The sequence below is a fragment of the Morus notabilis genome, unplaced genomic scaffold, assembly GCF_000414095.1.
Source record: "Morus notabilis unplaced genomic scaffold, ASM41409v2 Scaffold1317, whole genome shotgun sequence".
NCBI lineage: Eukaryota > Viridiplantae > Streptophyta > Magnoliopsida > Rosales > Moraceae > Morus > Morus notabilis.
Window position 1 is genome coordinate 416,283 of NW_010363007.1, and position 19,140 is coordinate 435,422.

A 19,140-nucleotide genomic window follows, 5' to 3' on the forward strand; every position below is an offset into this window, starting at 1 on the left:
ATTACCAAAATGGTAAAAATGCAAATATATACGAAAGTATATAATTAATTGGATTTATCTATATTATATTGCTCGTGACGAACATGCTAGCCATTAATCATCACTAATTATGTCTTAACATTAATCCATGAAAATCATATATAATGAAGCTAGATTACTTCCCTTCATTTATATCAATATATTTTTAAAAAAATGAAAGAAAAAACATAATTTCGTGTTCTGACTAAATTCTTAGAAAAATATTGGGAGCTAGTTTATGATTATTATACAATTTGAGTAGATGTTAAATGTGCACACTGAAGCCTACGCGTATGAAAAAGAAAATTAAATAATCGAAACGTCATACGTATGTCCCAAGTATAACATGTATTGGCCGTACAAGAAAGAGCCGGGTTTGCATTTAAATTGAAATTAATGACTTCTCACTCACGCAGCATATACTCTACCAGTAGATCCAGAACTACAGGATATTCGATCTGTTTATAGTGCTGGACCAATTTTAATTTGTTTTTTTTTTTTACCTTTTATCTTTTTTTTTTTTGAAAAAAGAAAAACGTGTATTATAAGTTTGTGTTTCCTAAGGGTCCGTTCACTTCGTTGATTCGAGTTTGTAATTCGAGTTGAGATGTGATTTTATGTGAGAACTTTTTACTGTAGTAAAAAAGTTAGATGTGATTGTTTGTGAAAACTTTTTACTGTAGCAAAACTCGAATTCTAAACTCGAATTGGTGAAGTGAACGGGACCTAAGTGTTGTGCATTTTGAGTTGTCTGTTAGTACTGTCATTTTGAATGACTAATTTCCCTTTCACACAAACCGAAAATTTTTTTAGTAATTGGACCTTCTCTGGAATCATGCATGGATAGGAATCATTGGAACCAAGCTTGTTTTAATTGTCACAATTTTTGACGAATTATTTTTGGAGAGTTTCTCTGGTAAAATTAGAAAAAAAAAATGAATTAGCAATAGCATTTTACTTTTTAACTGTTATATTTGTATCAAAAACTATCTATTCTATATACTTTTTTAATTTAATGTGATTTTAATCAGATTTAACGGTCAGAAACTGGTACTACTAATAAGAAAGCCTACTAAAAACAGTCCCTTATATTTCTGATGCTTAAAGCTAGATAATTGACTTAAAAATGCATATTTCCAACTTAATTTTCTGATGTCCATGTATTAGAGAAAACATAATATCTGTCCTTTATGCTTGCTCCATAATTAAAGACAAGTGCCATGGATTCCACTAGCTACCGCCATGTATAACATTGTGCACCATATATCCATATATCAAATTATAGATAGCTTGTCCATATTTTATGAGCTGCAAAGATAATTAATATATATATATATATTAAAGTCGGTGACTTGTTTTGAATGTAAATATATATATATATATATATCTCAATACCTGACCAACACTTGATCATAATTCTTTGTGGTCAATGAGTTGCTTAAGCTTACTTGACGCCATTGCAAGCCATTTATCACAATACTTTCTCCAAAATCTCAAACTTTTTTTTCGTATAAATTACAAACCTCCCTATACTGTTTTTCATCACTAGGAATATTTGTACCCTATGCAGCTCTCAAATCACCAACATTAGGAGAGAAAAAAACAAAAAAAAAACAAAACAAAAATGTGCCAAAGTAGTGTTGCTTTCTCAACCCTCCTTACCATTTTCTTCCTCTTATTTCCTCTAATCATACAAGCAAAACATGAAAATTTTGCCCGTCTTCCACCGGGAAAACTTGTGTTTCCTCCCCACACCCGATCCGAATCCGAGCCTCAACAGGTAATTATCGTCCCAATAATACCTACCTAGAGATTAATGTCAGGCACATATCATTATATTAATATGTTCAAAATCTCTTACTAATTGTATAAGTGTCAAATTTCAGGTACACATTTCACTCGTGGGAAAAGACGGCATGAGAGTTTCATGGGTTACGGAACACAAACACACAAAATCAACCGTGGAATACGGGACAACGCCGGGGAAATACAATGCCGCCGCCACCGGAGAACATGCGTCGTACCAATACTTCTTCTATAAATCCGGCACGATCCACCACGTTACTATAGGGCCGTTGGAGCCCGGCACCACCTACTATTACCGGTGTGGAGGTTCGGGTCCCGAGTTCAGCTTCCGAACGCCTCCCTCGTCGTTTCCCGTCGAATTTGTGGTGGTTGGTGAGAGTTCTATGACGTCTCTTTCTTAAAATGGCATCTTAAGAGAGTACTCCCTAATTGACTTCAATGTTGTTATAACATGAAACTACACGCCTTTCTAATTTAGTAATAGTCTTTATTTTGTGGCATATATGGGCTTTTGGTTAACTTTTTTGAACTAGTGATAACACGAGTTAGGCGCGGATTTTATTGCTTTAAGGCTACGCAAAATGGGCACAACAAAGTTGAAGAGTGCAAACTACGTGCTTGTGAGGGGGAAAGTATTATTAAATTAATTAGTTATGAAGTAGTACGGCAAATATTAACTTCCAAAATTATACTAGCAAAAAAAAATAAAAAAATTCCAAAATTAGTTGCATGAAGATGCAGAAATTGATATTCCAAAAATTCTAATTAGGTGATTAGATTGGATGTCGAATGTCTTGGGTGGTTTCGTGATGCGATTAAGACAGGAGAATAAGTCGTGTTTATGGGTGTAGAGAGATTTTTTGTTAAGAAAAGCAAAAACAAACGAAAAACATGCATATATGTTCTTAATTTGAAGGTAATATTTTGATCATATTGTTCATAATTAGAGATTAATTATGCTGGCGCCTAGTTAAATATGCCAAATAAAGGACTCTAATGGAATAACTTGCACGGATAAGCTTTCTAAGATATATTAGGTGCATGAATATGTATGTATAAAGAAGATAATTAGAGAGAGAGAGAGAGAAGGAAAAAAAAAAACACGTTTGGGCTTATTCACTAATAGTTGAGTTGCTGGAATTGGATTACTTGGTAATTGGTATGCTTGATCGTTAATGCTATATACAATATATATCAAGTTGTACTTTCGTCCCTATTTACAGTACTTTTTTTTTTTTTTTTTTTTGCTTGAAAGTCCCTATTTATAGCACTTGATCAGTAAATAAATTTCCTCACATAGCACTATATCATGCACGTACTCAAAACATCCCAAGTTCTTTTATCGTAGCATAGGAAAGTGTGATGGACAGAATAATAACAAAAAATAAAAAATAAAGAAAAGAAAAGAAAAGAAGACAAGGGCATGATGATCTGGGACAAGGCTTGATATTATATCTATATAGAGACGAGTTTTTAATAATTATGTAACGTTTATATCGATAATTACGTTACATCGGTGGTTATTATTAAATATAAAAATTTAATGATCGTGATGTGAATCTATTTTTGGTTCTGAATATATGTACACATAGCTAGCTAGCTTTCAACTTATTAAGCTTGAGTAATAAATAATTAAAAATAATATTATCTTATTTTTCCAAATTATCATATATAGCTCGCGATTTATACACCATTGCCAGTATAAATCATAACTTTCTCATTAATCGTTATTTTCCATAAACTGAACACTATTATCTTACGTTTTTTTGCAGGAGACCTTGGGCAAACCGAATGGACCAAATCAACCCTAAAACACGTCGAGAGCAAGGACTACGACATTTTCCTACTCCCCGGCGACCTATCATACGCCGACACCCACCAGCCATTGTGGGACTCCTTCGGCCGCCTCGTGGAGCCCTACGCTAGCCGGCGGCCGTGGATGGTCACCGAGGGAAACCACGAGGTGGAGCCCATCCCCGTCATCGCCTCCGACGGCTTCAGGGCCTACAACGCCCGGTGGCGGATGCCCTACGAGCAAAGCAACTCGACCTCAAACTTGTACTACTCGTTTGAGGTCGCGGGTGCTCATGTGGTAATGCTCGGTTCATACACAGATTTCCACTTCCAATCCGATCAGCACAAGTGGCTCAAGGCCGACTTGATGGGCGTCGACCGGAGGAGGACGCCGTGGGTGTTCGTGTTGGTCCACGCGCCGTGGTACAACACGAACGAGGCGCACCAAGGGGAAGGGGAGAGCATGAGGCAGGCCATGGAGGAGTTGGTGTATGAGGCCAAGGTTGATGCGGTTTTCGCAGGGCATGTTCATGCATATGAGCGTTTTGTAAGCCTAATTTGAACGCTTTTTCCCTATGTTTTATGTGTTAATTTGAGGAATAATAATCCAAATGTTATTAGGTTTTGGAGTATTTATAATTTTGTTATTATTTATTGTCTTTCTTCAGACTAGGATCTACAACAAAAAGGCTGACCCTTGTGGTCCGGTTTACGTGACTATTGGTGACGGAGGGAACAGAGAGGGACTTGCATTAGCGTAAGTATATATTCTAATTTTTGGTAAATATCATAGGAACAACTGTTTTTTTTTAAGGAAAATAACTGGTATTTTAATTTTCTCTACTTGATATACAGTTGCTATTTTCCCCCTTAAGATAATGACATATATTGAGTGTTTAATTTTTTTTATTTTCAACGTTTTTTTTCCTATATTATAAGGACTATTGTTAGTTCAGGCTTCAATCACTATTTATAAACATCTTTACTAATAATTAGGGTAATCATAATCATTACATATTTGAATTTTGTTGTGTTTATAATAAGTTGATTTTTCTACTACTTTGGACTTGTTGCAATAATGTGTTCTCTCGTTAAGTTTATTCCATTATATATTATTATTAATATTATTTAAATTTTAATGAGCAACTATATAAAAGCAAATCTATATAAGTTTATACGTGATACGACCATATTGTTTGGTTAATCTGATGTTGTTTGTACATATGTGTGTGTGTGTGTATATATAGGTTCCAAGATCCACCTTCTCCATTATCATTGTTCAGAGAGCCAAGCTTCGGACATGGACGGCTGAGAGTGGTGAACGAGACACATGCACATTGGTCATGGCACCGCAACAATGACTCGGACGCAGTGGAGGCAGATCAACTGTGGTTAGAAAGTTTAATTAGTGCCAATAGAAAATGTTGGGAAATTATAAGTTCCAAACCATCATCATCCGATGTCAATGATGATCTATAGCTAGCTTACACAAATTAAAGTAGTAGCTGATCGTAACCTTCCACAACCAATCATAATGATCTTTTTAATGCACGAGTGACGATATTAGTGATTTCAGATTGATGATGCATATCGTTGTAGTTTTTGCACTTCCGTATATGTCTAAAATGGTTTTTTCTTTGATGGATTTTTTTTTTTTTTTTTTTTGATAATTTGATTTGATGTGAGTTAATTTGTTCGCTGATTAATATTCTAATGTCAATGCCATTGTGTTTTTGTTCCTTCAAATAGTGTTTAAGATGAACCTCGCAAGTTTTAAATTCCTGTTTGGAAAAAGTTCATTTGACAATATATGTCTTGCTTTAAGAGCTTCAAATTTTGTGTGCCGGGTGGAAGATGTAGACGACATCCAAATGCAAGAACAGGACTATAAGAGAAAAATGTGAAATAAAAAACGACATATCGTTTTCTGCATAAACGACACGTCTATTTTGACATAACCGACAATAAGATTATTGAGAGTGCATGGATAAACGAACATTGTCTTTAGGCTGAAAAGGATAAGCCACATGCGGTTTTTCGAATCAAAGAATTTTTAGAACAAAAATAAAATGTGACCACAGAAAACAGAACAAAACGAACCATAGATGATAAACGACAAGGAAATTCTGGATATGAATAGGATATGCTCGTCTGTCTAAAGTAACTGCAGCCAATTTTGGATAAAATCTATGTCATTTATCGTTTAAGCTACGTCGTTTATCGGAATAAACGATTTAAAACGTCACTCTTCAGGCATTAATTAAAACTTCAAACTCTTCAGGAATCACAACTATTCAATTCCTATAAGCATTTTAGAGTTGGAGTCAAGATTGGAGTTCTCCATATATGGGATTTTCATTTTCAAGAAATTAAAGAGTCATGATTTGTGAGATTTATAAATTTTCATTTTTTCCCTGTATTATAGCTATTGTAATGCTTTTAATGTCCCTTTATTTTATACACAGAGCTGTAGCCGTGTATATAATGAAACATTTTGGGTCAATCCTACAAATAATTTATGAGGTTTATCTTCAATTCTATTTTGGTTTAAAATAAGTCCTACAGTTGATTCTTAATCTATTATTTTATTTCAATTTCAGTGTTTTAAAAATTATGGATTTCAATTAAAAACATCTGAAATCTAGAGATTAAAGCAATATAAAAACAAAAGTTAGTTTCCACCAAAATTTAAGTGCCAATAAAAAGTGTTGGGAAAGTTTAGAAACATCACCATCCGACATCAATGATCATGATGAGCTATATTTATATAAGCACAAAAATTAAAGTAGTACGTCGCTGATCATAATCTCGAACCAACAAACAATAATGATCTTAATGAGTGGCAAATTAGTGATGATCAGTATGATTCCTGTTGAACTTCTGTTGCAGTTTTCCTTTCTATTGTTGTCGTTTTTTGAACTTCTATGGGTCTTAAATTAAAATGGTTTTGGTTTGATGTAAGTCGGTTTGCTGATTAATGTTCTGTAATGTCATTATCTCTTTGTTCCTTCGAGTGTATTAAGTTTTACAATGCTGTCTGAAGAAAGTTCATTTTGACCCTAAACATGCTTACTTTTAGAGTAGAGCTTCCAAGTGGGGACTCTTAAAGAAAAGAAACGACATGACGTTTCTACATAAACGACAATGAGAATATTAAATTTGAATTGTCATTTTTTGCTGATATGAATGACATTGTTTTTAGGGTGAAAGGACAAGGCACATGCAGTTTGTTGATTTGAAGACAACTTTTAGAGCAAAACTAAATATGACGACAGAAAACAAAACAAAACTAACTATGGATGATTAACGAGAATAAGGCACCGTTCATTTTATCGATTTGAGTTTTCAATTTTAGGTTTCTATAGCAAAAAGTTCTCAGAAAATATCACATCTAACTTTTTCTGCTATAGTAAAAAGCTCTCAGAAAATGTCACGTCTCAGCTCGAATTGAAAACTTGAATCCGCGAAGTGAACGAGACCTAAAATTCTGAATATAAGAAGGATATGCTCTTATTTGTCTAAAGGGTAATTTTTAAAAATAGTCATTTTATTTTTACTCCTTAATAAATTAGAACTAATTAAGAGACAGTGTTTCAAAAAATAGATTTTTAATAAATTAAGTAGTTAAAAAATAGAATTTATAATTTTCTCTTTTCTAAACAGTTCTAAACAGCAGCAAATTTTAGTTAAAAACTTCAAACTGCATAAACTGCATGTGCCTTTGTAAGCCAAACAACAAGAAACATTAGACGGCTAACGAAATGTTAGTCTTCTGCACTTGCTCTGAAGGGGTTGCCACTCCAGTCCAACACGGTTAGAGATGACCGTATTCCTCATGGGGATCCGCCCCAAAAGAGGCAGCCGGGCAGGGATAGAGGATTGTAACTGAGGATGGGGGTGGGGAAGGAAACAAATGCTTTTCCCCAAATCGTAGCAAGACGGGGGGAAGCACTCGCTCACCTCGCCTTCGCTTCGATATACATGTATAATATATTTTAGCCTGATTCGTTTTGTGGATTCGAATTTTCAATTTAAGTTGAGATATAATATTTTTTAAGAGTTTTTAACTGTAACAGAAAAAATTAGATGTAATATTTTCTGATAGCTTTTAACTGTAAAAATTTAAAACTGAAAACGCAAATTGGTGAAATGAACGAGATATTTATATAAATAGTTATATATAATATTATTTTTTCAAACATATTTAACTTTTTGTGACTTTATTACAAAGATTTGATTTGCATATGTTTTGAATTTGACTTATTTTATGGAACTTTTAATTTTGATTTAAATTTATTGTGAATTTATACTTTTATTTGAATTAATTAATTATAGTTTTAAAATACATAATTATATTAGATGAGAAATAGAACGGGCACAATAGAAAATCTTTAACTTCGATCCTGTCTCTTTTTAAGCAGAAATGGGGAGGGAAAGAGGATGATTTTTGGGGTGGAAATGAAAAATCATTCCAATGAGTATATCAACAAAAATATAAAAGATTAATTTCATAAATATCTCGTGAAATATGTACATTATTTTAAATTATTCCTTAAATTATAAAAACTGACGATTTATAAAAAAAGATAAAGCAAAATACCCCTTCATATACCTTAGGTCTATAGTCTTAACAATATGCTGACATGGCACTCATTTTAATACGTAAAACATCTAAAATTAAACTGAAAAAGGATTAGTTATTAACGGATTAGTTATTAACAAATTAATTTAAAAAAAAAGAAAAAAAATAAAACATATGAAATTTCTTTTCAAAACCCACTCAACCTCAGAGCGCCAAACCAGCCTCCACATCCTCTCGATGGCGATAGTCCCTTCTCCAACGACAATCAAGTCGCTTGCCTCCACAGTCCACTGCACTAACGAGATACTCAATGCCGACGCCAGTTATGGTGAAATCGACGGCTGAGAGGGGTTCTTTGTACGTAATATTCTTCACGACATCGTCCTTGTTGAGTCCGGATTTGGGGCGGCCATTGATGACGAACAGAGCTTAGAGGATTGTGCGGAGTGGAGAGAGTGAAAGAGTGAGGGAGAGCAATTTTGTAGGCGTTGATGCAATCTTCCGTTGGGATTCTTTGGCGTTGTGCGTATGAGGAGGGGGCTAGGTCGCACAAAGGTGGGGCAGACGGCCTTAGAGGAACCGCTGGGTCTAGGTTGCTCGACTTGGGATCTGGGGTTTTTTTTTTCTCTAAGAGTGCAGGATTATGATTTTATATCTTAATTCAGAATTAGTATTTGTTTACAGTGATTCTGAATCAATATTTAGTTTGAATGATACTGTAGTAAAAAAGTTAGATGTGACTGTTTGTGAGAGCTTTTTACTGTAGCAAAACTCGAATTCTAAACTCGAATCAACGAAACGAACGAGACCAATTATGATTCAGAATCTGATGTGACATTTTAAACTAGCTCAAATTATAATTCTAAAACAATCTCCCTTTTAATTCAAGATTATTTAAATTTTTTATTCTGAATCATAATTTTAGAATTATAATTTGAACTTAAAATCATGAATTATAATTAAGATTTCAAAATCATAATTAAAATCGCATTAATTTAAATTATCGTATCGAACAAACTCTCAATTTTGAGATGTTTGAATGAGATTAAATTTTGTTTGGGTGTTTTTATTTGAAGATTGGATCTATTGTTCTTATTGTTTCAAGGCGTTTGATTATAGATTTTAGGTCTGTACTTTGAGAGGGGTGAAACAAAAAAGACAGGCCCTATTTTTTTTCCTTTTTTTTTTTTTTTTTGCTCTTTTGAGTTTTTTAATAAAATAATCTTTTACGCTGATTTAATTAGAACTTAATACATATTTAAAATGAGCGTTACGTCAATAAATCCATCACGACACTCTCTTTTTTTTTTTTTTAAATCGAAGGCATTTTGAACTATTATAAAAAATCTAGGGACAATTTTATACTTTAGGGGCATAATTAATTTAAATATAAACAAACTATCTGTGCCAAACTACTGGGTCCTAATCATATTATTATATTTAAAAATCACAAAAATGGAAATGTTATTTCACTTAAACGACAACAAATTTTTAACCAGTTTACCGTTTTCTCACGCAAAGACGTCCAACCAGTATTTGAATAAGTCGCTTATAAAATTTCGTTTTACGATATGTCGTATTCTAAATTAAATAAGTAAAAATGGGAGAGAGAAAAAAAGAGCAAATTAAAGGCCCGGTTGATCACGAAAGATTCAAACTCATGCGTAAAACTAAAGATGAGGAATCTACACGGAATTTGACTGGAAATTTCAATCCCAAACATAATTTTTTTCCAATTTTATACAAAATCAAAAGCTCACAGAAACAACCTTATTCCCAAAAAAGAAAAAAAAATTAATAATAAAAATAAAAATAAGAGAGACACAATCCTATATATCATCTTCCGCCACCTGTCCGCCCACCACAGCCCCACGATGAACCGCTTGCGAACCGCCCGCGATCATCGCCGTCCATCCACATCGAAATCTCCACAAACCGAAACCTCTTCAACGATCCAGATTAAGTCAAATCTTATCGAGCTTCTCGGCTTTGACCACTGGATTCGCCCTGCAGATCTCTTCTCTCCCCATCGTCTTGAAGTCGAACGTGCACCCGTGCTTCTCCGGGTACCTGTGGGCCCCGCAGAACGTGGTCCCACACCTGCACTTGAAACCCGTTAACCCGACCCGCTTCCGGCATACCAAGCACCGATTCGGCTGCGATACGACGCCGTCCTGCGCGCTCCGCGGCAAAACCGCCTCCGGCGGCGGCGGAGGAGAAGAGACAGAAAGAGGCTCGATCGCGATTTTCAAGGAAGAGGAGAGAGAATGAGAGGAAGAGGAAGCGGAAGAAGAAGAGGCGGAGAGAGAGTTTTCGACGGTGGATTTGATCGAGGCCTGTTGTTGCTCCTTGAGGCAGAAATCTCTGTAGCATTTGGAGCAGAGATTCATGGTGGCCGAACTTCCGAAGAAGCCGCAGTTGTTGGCGCAGAGGCGGTGTCCCTCCGGTGCTTGGCATCTGTGCTCTTCGGCCATATCCGATCTCCAATTTCTGAACTCGATCTATATCTAGGTCTAGCTTTCTTCCGAAAAATCAAAATTCCGATAATTACTAATCTCCGATCTGCACAAATTGACCGATTATAAGAGATCTAAGCAACAAATCGCAACAGAATCCGTTAATTTTCCCTCAACTTTCTCACCAACCAAACAGAAAAAGCAATTTTACCTGAGAAAGACGACGATTCAGAGACCTGTGAAACGAAGAAACTCAGATACGAAGAGAGGAATCTTAAGAGAGAAGGAAGAAAAATTTGGGCTCGAAAGGAATATTAAAGCGAGGGGGGGTTGCGGACGAAGGAACGGCGAAAGGGACAAAAATGGGAATAAAAGTTTTTTTTTTTTTTTTTTTTTTTTTCAATCAATAATTAGAAATGACATTTATGCTTGAATTTAAAAAGAGAATAAAAAAAATTGGCAAATATCTGAGCCGACAGCCTGGAGAGCTCTAATTGAGAAAGGGTCCAGCCTTTATATTGCTTGTTAGCTATCCATCCCTATCCATCCTCCAACTGCAAATGTCCTCTTATGATTTTATTATTATTTGACAATTTTATAATTTTCTTTGCTTTATTATGCAAATTTTCTTTTTTATTAAGTTGGTAAAATTTGTAAAACTTTTTTGTAAATGCGAGTTCTCAAAAATGTAAGAGTTACACTATATGGTAATTTTTTGAGAGTTAGGTTAAAATACAACAATTTTAAAAGTACTTTAGGATTTTAATAATAATATTGTACTTATATTCAAATTTATGCTGCAAAATTACGTAATAATTGTTCTTAACTTTTTTCCAAACAAATTATTCAAGGATTTTATTACGTAATAATTGTTTTTAATTTTTTTCTAAATAAATTATTCAAGGATTTTAAAATCCAAAAAATAACTACATTTTTGTTTTTAGGCAGCTACATTAAAATTTCAGTATCCACATTTAACAAAATTTGGCTCTATAAGTAGGCATGCAATTTACATGATTCATATTTTCCCAATTTCATAAAACTGAATACGAAATTTCAAAGTTAGATTCTTAATTTTACTAATTTTTGAAAATAGAAGGAATGTATTCAAATTTCAAAAAACAAATACGCACGTAAAAGAGGAAGAATTTTAAATTTGTTTAGTTCGTTAATTCGAATTAAAATGTAACTTTATATGATTGTATTAAAAAAAATTAAATATAACTGTTTTTAAAATTTATTTACTATAATAAAACTATAATTAGTGAAAGATAAAGGACTTTTAAAATTTATCCTCATAAGATAAGAACATTAAAAATGGCATAAAATAAGAACATTAAAAAAATAAGAATGAAAAATAAAAGAATAATGTCCTATTTATTTTACTGATTTAAATTTAGAATTCGAGTTTTGTTACAGTAAAAAATTCTCAGAAATAATCACATCTAATATTTTTGTTACAGTAAAACGTTCTTATATAAAATCACATCCAAATTCAAATTAAAAATTCAAATAAGTGAACTAAATAATCCCTAATGATAAGTTAGTGGTGGCTAATTGGTTAGAGTGACACGTGGCAAGTCTTGGATGGTTCTCGACATTGACGAAATGGAAGTGGTCCTGTTTTACGAGGTTAGGCGTGTTATTTGTGGGGTTTATGATTGCTTTGTGTCGTTACGCCTTTGCTTATCTGCTTAGCTGTTTTGTACTTTCGGATTAAATTGGCATTATCCCTTTTATGGCCTTCATCAATTTTTATTTTAGAAAAATAAAATAAAATATTACTCCATTTTAATTTAAAAGAATATCGTTAGATTTTATTTTTATATTAGAAAAACTGAAAGTTGTTCCACTACGCAATGGGATTTTTCTTTCTTGTGTAATTGGGTCCTTAACTTATTCCCAATCATTTTAATTATTGAAAGTATTAAAGTGGAAAGGGCTTTTGGGGTCTTCTATCCACAAACAGCAGAGTATTAAGTCGGCAGATTCTCAGGACTCTTTTCGGTGAACTAATAAATGTTCACACTATTTTTACTATTTATTTATTTATTTATTTATTTTATCTATATTTTATTTAGAATTATGTTCAACAATAGTTTAAAGGGCATAGACTTCTTTTAAAAAGAAAATAAAATGGTTACAAATTTTTTAATGTTTAATTGTTAATGGGATGGGTACATACATGTACGTTATTTTCTAGTGTAGCGATAAAAGATGCATTTTTTTTTTCTCACATTCGTTTATGATTTAATATACCATAACTCCATTTTAGAACACCAATTCGGTTAATGTATGTGCGTCGTTACGATATAAGTGAAAATTAGGTGTATTATTTAAATAGAATTGAGTTAGATTTTTTCTGTATATTAGTGGTTATCTCAAAATATTTAGAGTGATAAGTAAAATGAGAGACATAATGACACTAATAATTATTATTTTTAAATAAAGAATATGTTAAAAGGTAAAATAACGTCTCATTCAGTTGTTATTGCCCTATACATACACTGTTTTTGTTGAGAAAGTTGACAACCCATATAAATATATAATTTGCCCTATACATTGCTTTCTTTCCTTTTTTTTCCTCTCTTTTTTTCTTTTTTTTTTCCCAGTTGAGAGAAGTACATTGAATCTGGCTCCTATTTAAATGGCCAAAATGGTTCAAAGTAAGGGTGTTTTACGAAACTTTTAGTGGCTAAAATACAATTTAAAAACAGAGAAATTTATTCTCTAAATTCACTGTTTAACACATAAATTCTATCAATATCATATATTATTATTTAAATAAAAAATGAAATAATAAAACTCATGTATCAAATAATAAATATAAAGAGTGATCGATACTAGCGTTTCTCTTAAAAATATCATATTCTAATTCTAAATTTTGGACAATTATCATCATCTTTGTCCTTTTTCTTTTTCGAGAAATTTTTCATTTTACATTTGAACACTTATGCTCTATTTGTGTCGAGGGTTTTGACTTGATTTAAAATTATAGTTCTTAATTCGTTACAATATTTTTCTCTCATAAAGAATTTATATTTTAAAAATTAGATAATTAATCATAATTCTAAATTTATGAATCAAATGTCACTTTAAAAAAAAAAAAAACAAATTATGGAAACATGATGTCGACGGGTTAGAAAATACAAAATACGTGCACGAGATATTTCTGCAAATCTATCAGTGTTCATACACAAGCTGGTATTGTCTCTTGCGCTTTGATTATTTGACAAAGACCAGTATGCTCGCATAAGCATTAAGCAATACTTTACCGGCAACCCAAAAAAAAAAAAAAAAAAAAAAAAAAAAAAAAAAAAAAAAAAGAAGCTTTAAGCACTACTTGTCAAGAATAAAAGTAAGTTCGAGAGCACATGTGATCCCGATTCTCTAATATAATTAGAGGATAAAGAAGAAAATAGGTAAAGATTTGAGATGAATTAAAATTAATAGGTCAATAATTTATATAAGTTAATAAATAGACTAAATTACTATTTTTATTTATAATTTGTCTGGTTATGAACCATAACTTGACAAGTTATTGTCCATAATTTATATGGTTATGAACTATAACTTAACAAGTTTGTCCGTAATTTATCTGGTTATGAACTGTAACTTAACAAGTTATGACCTATTAATTTTTATAACTAAAAATTAGCTTATATATTTTCTTAATATTTTTATATTAGCCTATTTCTTACTATTTCCGTATAATTGGCATCTCATATGTATACATGGGCCTGTCACTACTGTGGTCCGAATGTTAAGGTCCAGCTGGGAGATTTCACACCCTTTGGGCGGCCCGGCCCATATTGCTCAAAAGCTTGTGATAACACACCCAAAGGCCGAAACCATTTTTTGGGAATGATACAAATATCCCTTAAGAGTATGTTTGGTAGGAAAGAAAAGTAGAAGGAAGGACGAAAGTGGAAGGATTTTGGAAGGAAAAATGAAAATGTAGGTTGTTTGGTAGGAGAGAAAAGAGAAAGGAAGAGAAAATGGAGTGGAAAATAATATATGTGGGCCCCACTATTTTTTTTCTTTTCACAAGTGGGCAGAAAATGGGATGGAAAATGGGGACAACTCATTAAAGTGAGCAAAGTTACTAAACTACCATTTTCTCTATCAACATCCAAGCAAAAAATTTAAGGGTATAAAAGTAATTTACGAGTAAGATTTTTTCTTTCCTCCTAATTTAACTTCCAATACCAAACAAGTGCAGGTAAGCTCATTTTCTTTCCATCTTCTCATATCAAACAACATAAAAGAAAATCAATTTTCTTTCCATCATTGCTATTTTCCATCACTTCCATATTTCTTTTCTATCCTATTTTCTTTCCTTCCTACCAAACATAGCAAGTTGATGGGTCAAAATTTGTATTTCTTACTCTTAATTAATAACTTTTTTAGTAAAATAACTATACTAATAAAAGAGTATTAATTAAGAATAAGATGTAAAAATCTAGACTCATACACACATAAGGATAAATTATGTAATTTTCTCTTGATTAATGACCTTTTTAGTCAAATAATTATATTAGTAAAATGGTATTAATTAAGAATAATGAGTAAAAATTCAGGCTCATGCACACCTAAAGATAAATTATGTAATTTTCTCTTATCCAATAGGAATTTGAGGAGGAGTATAAATAATCTCTATAGGCTTATTTGGTTCATGTGTTTAAGTTAGTGATTTTGATTTATATTTTTAAATTTTTTGTGAGAGAATCATTGACGGGAATTTTTTTTATTTAAATTTTTTATGAGAGAAAAATATTGTAACAGAATCAGAATCATAGACTTAAATATATGTACCAAAGAGGCCCTATATGTTTAACGTGATACACATGCAAAGTTGATGGAAGTCTGGCCTCGAAGGTTGAGAGTGACTCCAACATTTTTTCGGCAACATGCATGCAAGAGGTGACATTGGTATGGTGGCCAATAAGAAAATGAAGGAGAAAGGGAAATTTGATCCGTTTTTATCTGATATGGCCTTTGGAAGATGGTAAAATTAGGGTTCGTACCATTTATGAAGTTTAGTTATTCACTGATGTCTCTTTTTTGTAGGGGTAATAATTCGTGTTAGTGAGTCGTGTTTGTGTCAAGTTGTTTATTAATCGTGTTAGAAAATATCAACCTAAATATGACATGTTTATTAAACATGTCAAAAATGTCAACCCAAACACGACTCATTTATTAATTGTGTTCATTGTGTCAACAATAATATATTGAATAAATAACTAATACAATAATGACTTATTTAACCCGATTATGAGAGGTTTAACATGTTTATTGATCAATTTATATTTTTCTTTAAAAAAAATGAATTTTACCTACAAATATTATAATTCATGTTATTTGTATTTAATATGTCATATAAATTTTCATGTTATATCACATATCATTAGATTGCAGATAACATATATAGTTAATTGTGTCAATTCGTGTCACTTCGTATTAGGAGTTCAACCCTAACCTAACTCGCTTATTAATTGTGTCAACCCGATTATGTCCAAAACTCATTTATAGTAAACCCAAACCTGCTAACTTCATGTGAATTTTGAGTTGTGTTTCGTGTCATGAATCAAATTGACACTCCTAGAAATTCCAATACCAATTCTCTAAAAGTGGTTTTCCTATAATTCACCTATTTAAAGTAAATAAACAATTATAAGATTTGCGACATTTTATAAGCACTATGAGTTTCAAATGTTGTAAAAGTAAACTTTTAATTTTAAAATAATTTAAAAATGTAAGTGTTACAGTAATTAAATGAAAAAATGAACATAGCAACTAATAACAATTAAATGTTAAATTTGTCATATGCTATACTTATTGACAAATTTCTGACAAATTTGTCATGAATTTAGTGCAAGGAATAATATTATATTGGATAGTGTTTTTCCTATCAAATACTAAAATTTATTATTATTATTATTGGCATATTAATTTAGTATTGTGTTGGAGATGCTCTTAACTTTTTTACACTTATTTTTTTTATTAATTTCTAGATTTCATCTTTTTGAACTTGTGAGTGAGGAATTCGATCTCTATAGCTCATATTGAGGTGAATTTTGTAGATGGTGAAATCTACAATTAAATTTTTAGAGGCCAATGACTGAATTCTGATGATTAGAGCGTTAGATATCGTGATCGCGGAGAAAATAAATAAACAACAAAAGTGAGAGCGGGACACAAAAATTTATAACGGTTCCCTTGATAACCCATGGTACGTCCATTGTAGGGTATTTGGATCTTCCACTATAAGTATTGACGAAGATTACAACGGCATTCTCCGTAAATATTAGAAGAATACTATAGAGAATACTAAAAAATATGTAAAGGGCGGTGGAAAAGCTCCTAAGAGTGCTTGAAAATGGTGTAGGCATGAGATGATGTGCGTGACCATGTGTCTTTCCCTCTTCCTTGGACGTGCAAGGGCTGATTTAGAGGCCTTGATTGCTGAATATTTGATTTAAGGTAAGTTCCCCATTTGACTTTTAATTGAAGATTCTTTCCTTGTAGAGAAATTGCTTAAGGAGCAAGTTTAGGTAGAGATTGACTTTCTCTTTTGCTATTTTGAGGCAATATCCTGCAGAATATGACTATTGTGATGGTGGAATTAATGCTGAAATTCAGATGCTGAGCTGGCAGCTCCGCAGCTGGACTGGTCATTCGGGTAGCAGACCACTAGATTGATTATTCGGACAGCTGATCCTGCTGATGACTAGCAGGTCATTTCTGGCAGCCGATTTCGTGATTCAACCCCATTTTTTGAGAAATGTGTTGACACGTATATAGTGAGAAATGAGGTACGGAATTTGATCTCAACAAATTTGAATGTCCAACTAAACTATTGAAACCAAAAAACTTGTTATTCTCATAAATTCACCAGTGTAATTGATAAATAGATTGCTTAGATTACAATTTTTCCTCTCGCTTCGTTACTTCTGCAATTTGCGTCATGTATAGGGCGGTCCAAGATGATCAACGTCACAACATTCATGTCCCACCCTGAGAGGTGGTTGGATTACATTCACACTTCGCAGGCTTCCTCGGTGATGTCTATTGTGAATGTGATATAGGACACTGCAACGATCAATTTTTGCTTTAAAAATTATTTCATAGTCAAAGAGCCAAAAGTCTAAAATTAAAAGATAAAAAAGCCAACACCCACGAAAAAGAAAGAAAAAAAAAAAAGCATTGATCACTACTACTTTAGGGGATAAAACATTAATAATTCACCTTATGGCCTCAGCTCCATTTTCTTTTTTAAACCCATAAACAAAGAACATATAATTCACGTACGGAGAAGGTAATATCGTGTTCTATAAACGGACCTCATCGATAATTCTATTTGGAAAATGGTTGACTAGAATAAGATTGTGGACACCAAAATACCATAATTGCACCTCATTTCTCGCTAACGTGGGACTTGCCTCATTAACTCCTCATTTATTTATTTTTTTCTTTTTGATAAATAAAGCGGTGTTATTTGATTTATATGTTTAAATTAAAAAATTTAAAAATAAATTTTAATTTTTGTGAGAGAAAAAAACAATTCAAACAAAAAAAAAAAAAAAAACGCACCCATCATCAACTCTCTTTTGACCCTCGAGCGAAAGAAAAAAAAAAGAAAAGAAAATCTCCCTTTTGGCCATAATGTTGCAGTTGCACAGCTGTACCAAAAGATCTTTCTTCTTTTGGGATGCACATGCCCAACTCATAAAATCATAGTCATGGACTCATGGGCGTATAACAAAGGTTTGTATTTCTAAAACCGTCTTAAAATATCATCCAGATTTCAAATTTCTTTTCTCTTGAATTCTTGTTCTTTCTTTTGAATTTTCTGTTTCTTTCATTCGGTTCGACCTCTACGTTTTCTAGTAATTTTACTTCTCATATTGATTCTATTTTTTTTTCCCCTCAAATGTATTTGCATAAATTGAAGTTAATTAGCAGCTACGTTGATGTCTTTTGTGTAAATTATATTTTTAAATGTGTACAAATATGTCAATATCCATACGAGAGTAACAGCCCAAGAAAGTCGAAAGATTCAATAAAATTGCAACTTCAATTTACATCATTATTGAGGAGCTTTTTATGGTGGCCATTTAATTTCATCTAAATTATATACTAAAATAAAAAAGGGGAATTTTTTTCGATACACTCAGTCATTTTTAACTACTGATAGTTACTGTTGGTTAACTGTTAAATTGTGTTTTTAACAATCTCACATGTGATTGCAGCAGTTCTGTGTCGTACGGTGTAAATTTTTAATATGAGTACTCTCAAATTAAACTGTAAAAATCTTAATTCAACAATTAACTATCAGTAGTTGAAAAAAAAAGACCTATTAAGAAAAAAAAGAAATAAAGACGTAAAATCTTGAAAAAGATTTTTGAGTTATGGTAATTTGAGTTGAATTTGAGTTATAACTTGGTTTGAGATAATAATCTTTTTGAGTTTGTGTTTGAGTGG

At 32.3% G+C, this 19,140-nt stretch overlaps 2 protein-coding genes across 2 annotated transcripts; one reads left to right on the forward strand and one right to left on the reverse strand.

Annotated features, from left to right (window-relative positions):
* Window positions 1-1,578: 1,578 nt before the first annotated feature.
* Window positions 1,579-5,097, forward strand: LOC21398515 (purple acid phosphatase 22). The gene is made up of 5 exons (XM_010103288.2): window positions 1,579-1,798; window positions 1,905-2,196; window positions 3,597-4,165; window positions 4,287-4,375; window positions 4,866-5,097. The coding sequence occupies exons 1-5, from the start codon at window positions 1,643-1,645 to the stop codon at window positions 5,095-5,097; spliced, it is 1,338 nt and encodes a 445-aa protein (XP_010101590.1). The 5' UTR covers window positions 1,579-1,642.
* Window positions 5,098-10,093: 4,996 nt separating this feature from the next.
* On the reverse strand, window positions 10,094-11,047 carry LOC21398517 (zinc finger A20 and AN1 domain-containing stress-associated protein 4). Its single transcript, XM_010103290.2, has 2 exons — window positions 10,868-11,047; window positions 10,094-10,762 (listed from the first exon to the last, which is right to left on the reverse strand). The coding sequence occupies exon 2, from the start codon at window positions 10,672-10,674 to the stop codon at window positions 10,165-10,167; it is 510 nt and encodes a 169-aa protein (XP_010101592.1). The 5' UTR covers window positions 10,675-10,762; window positions 10,868-11,047; the 3' UTR covers window positions 10,094-10,164.
* Window positions 11,048-19,140: the final 8,093 nt, after the last annotated feature.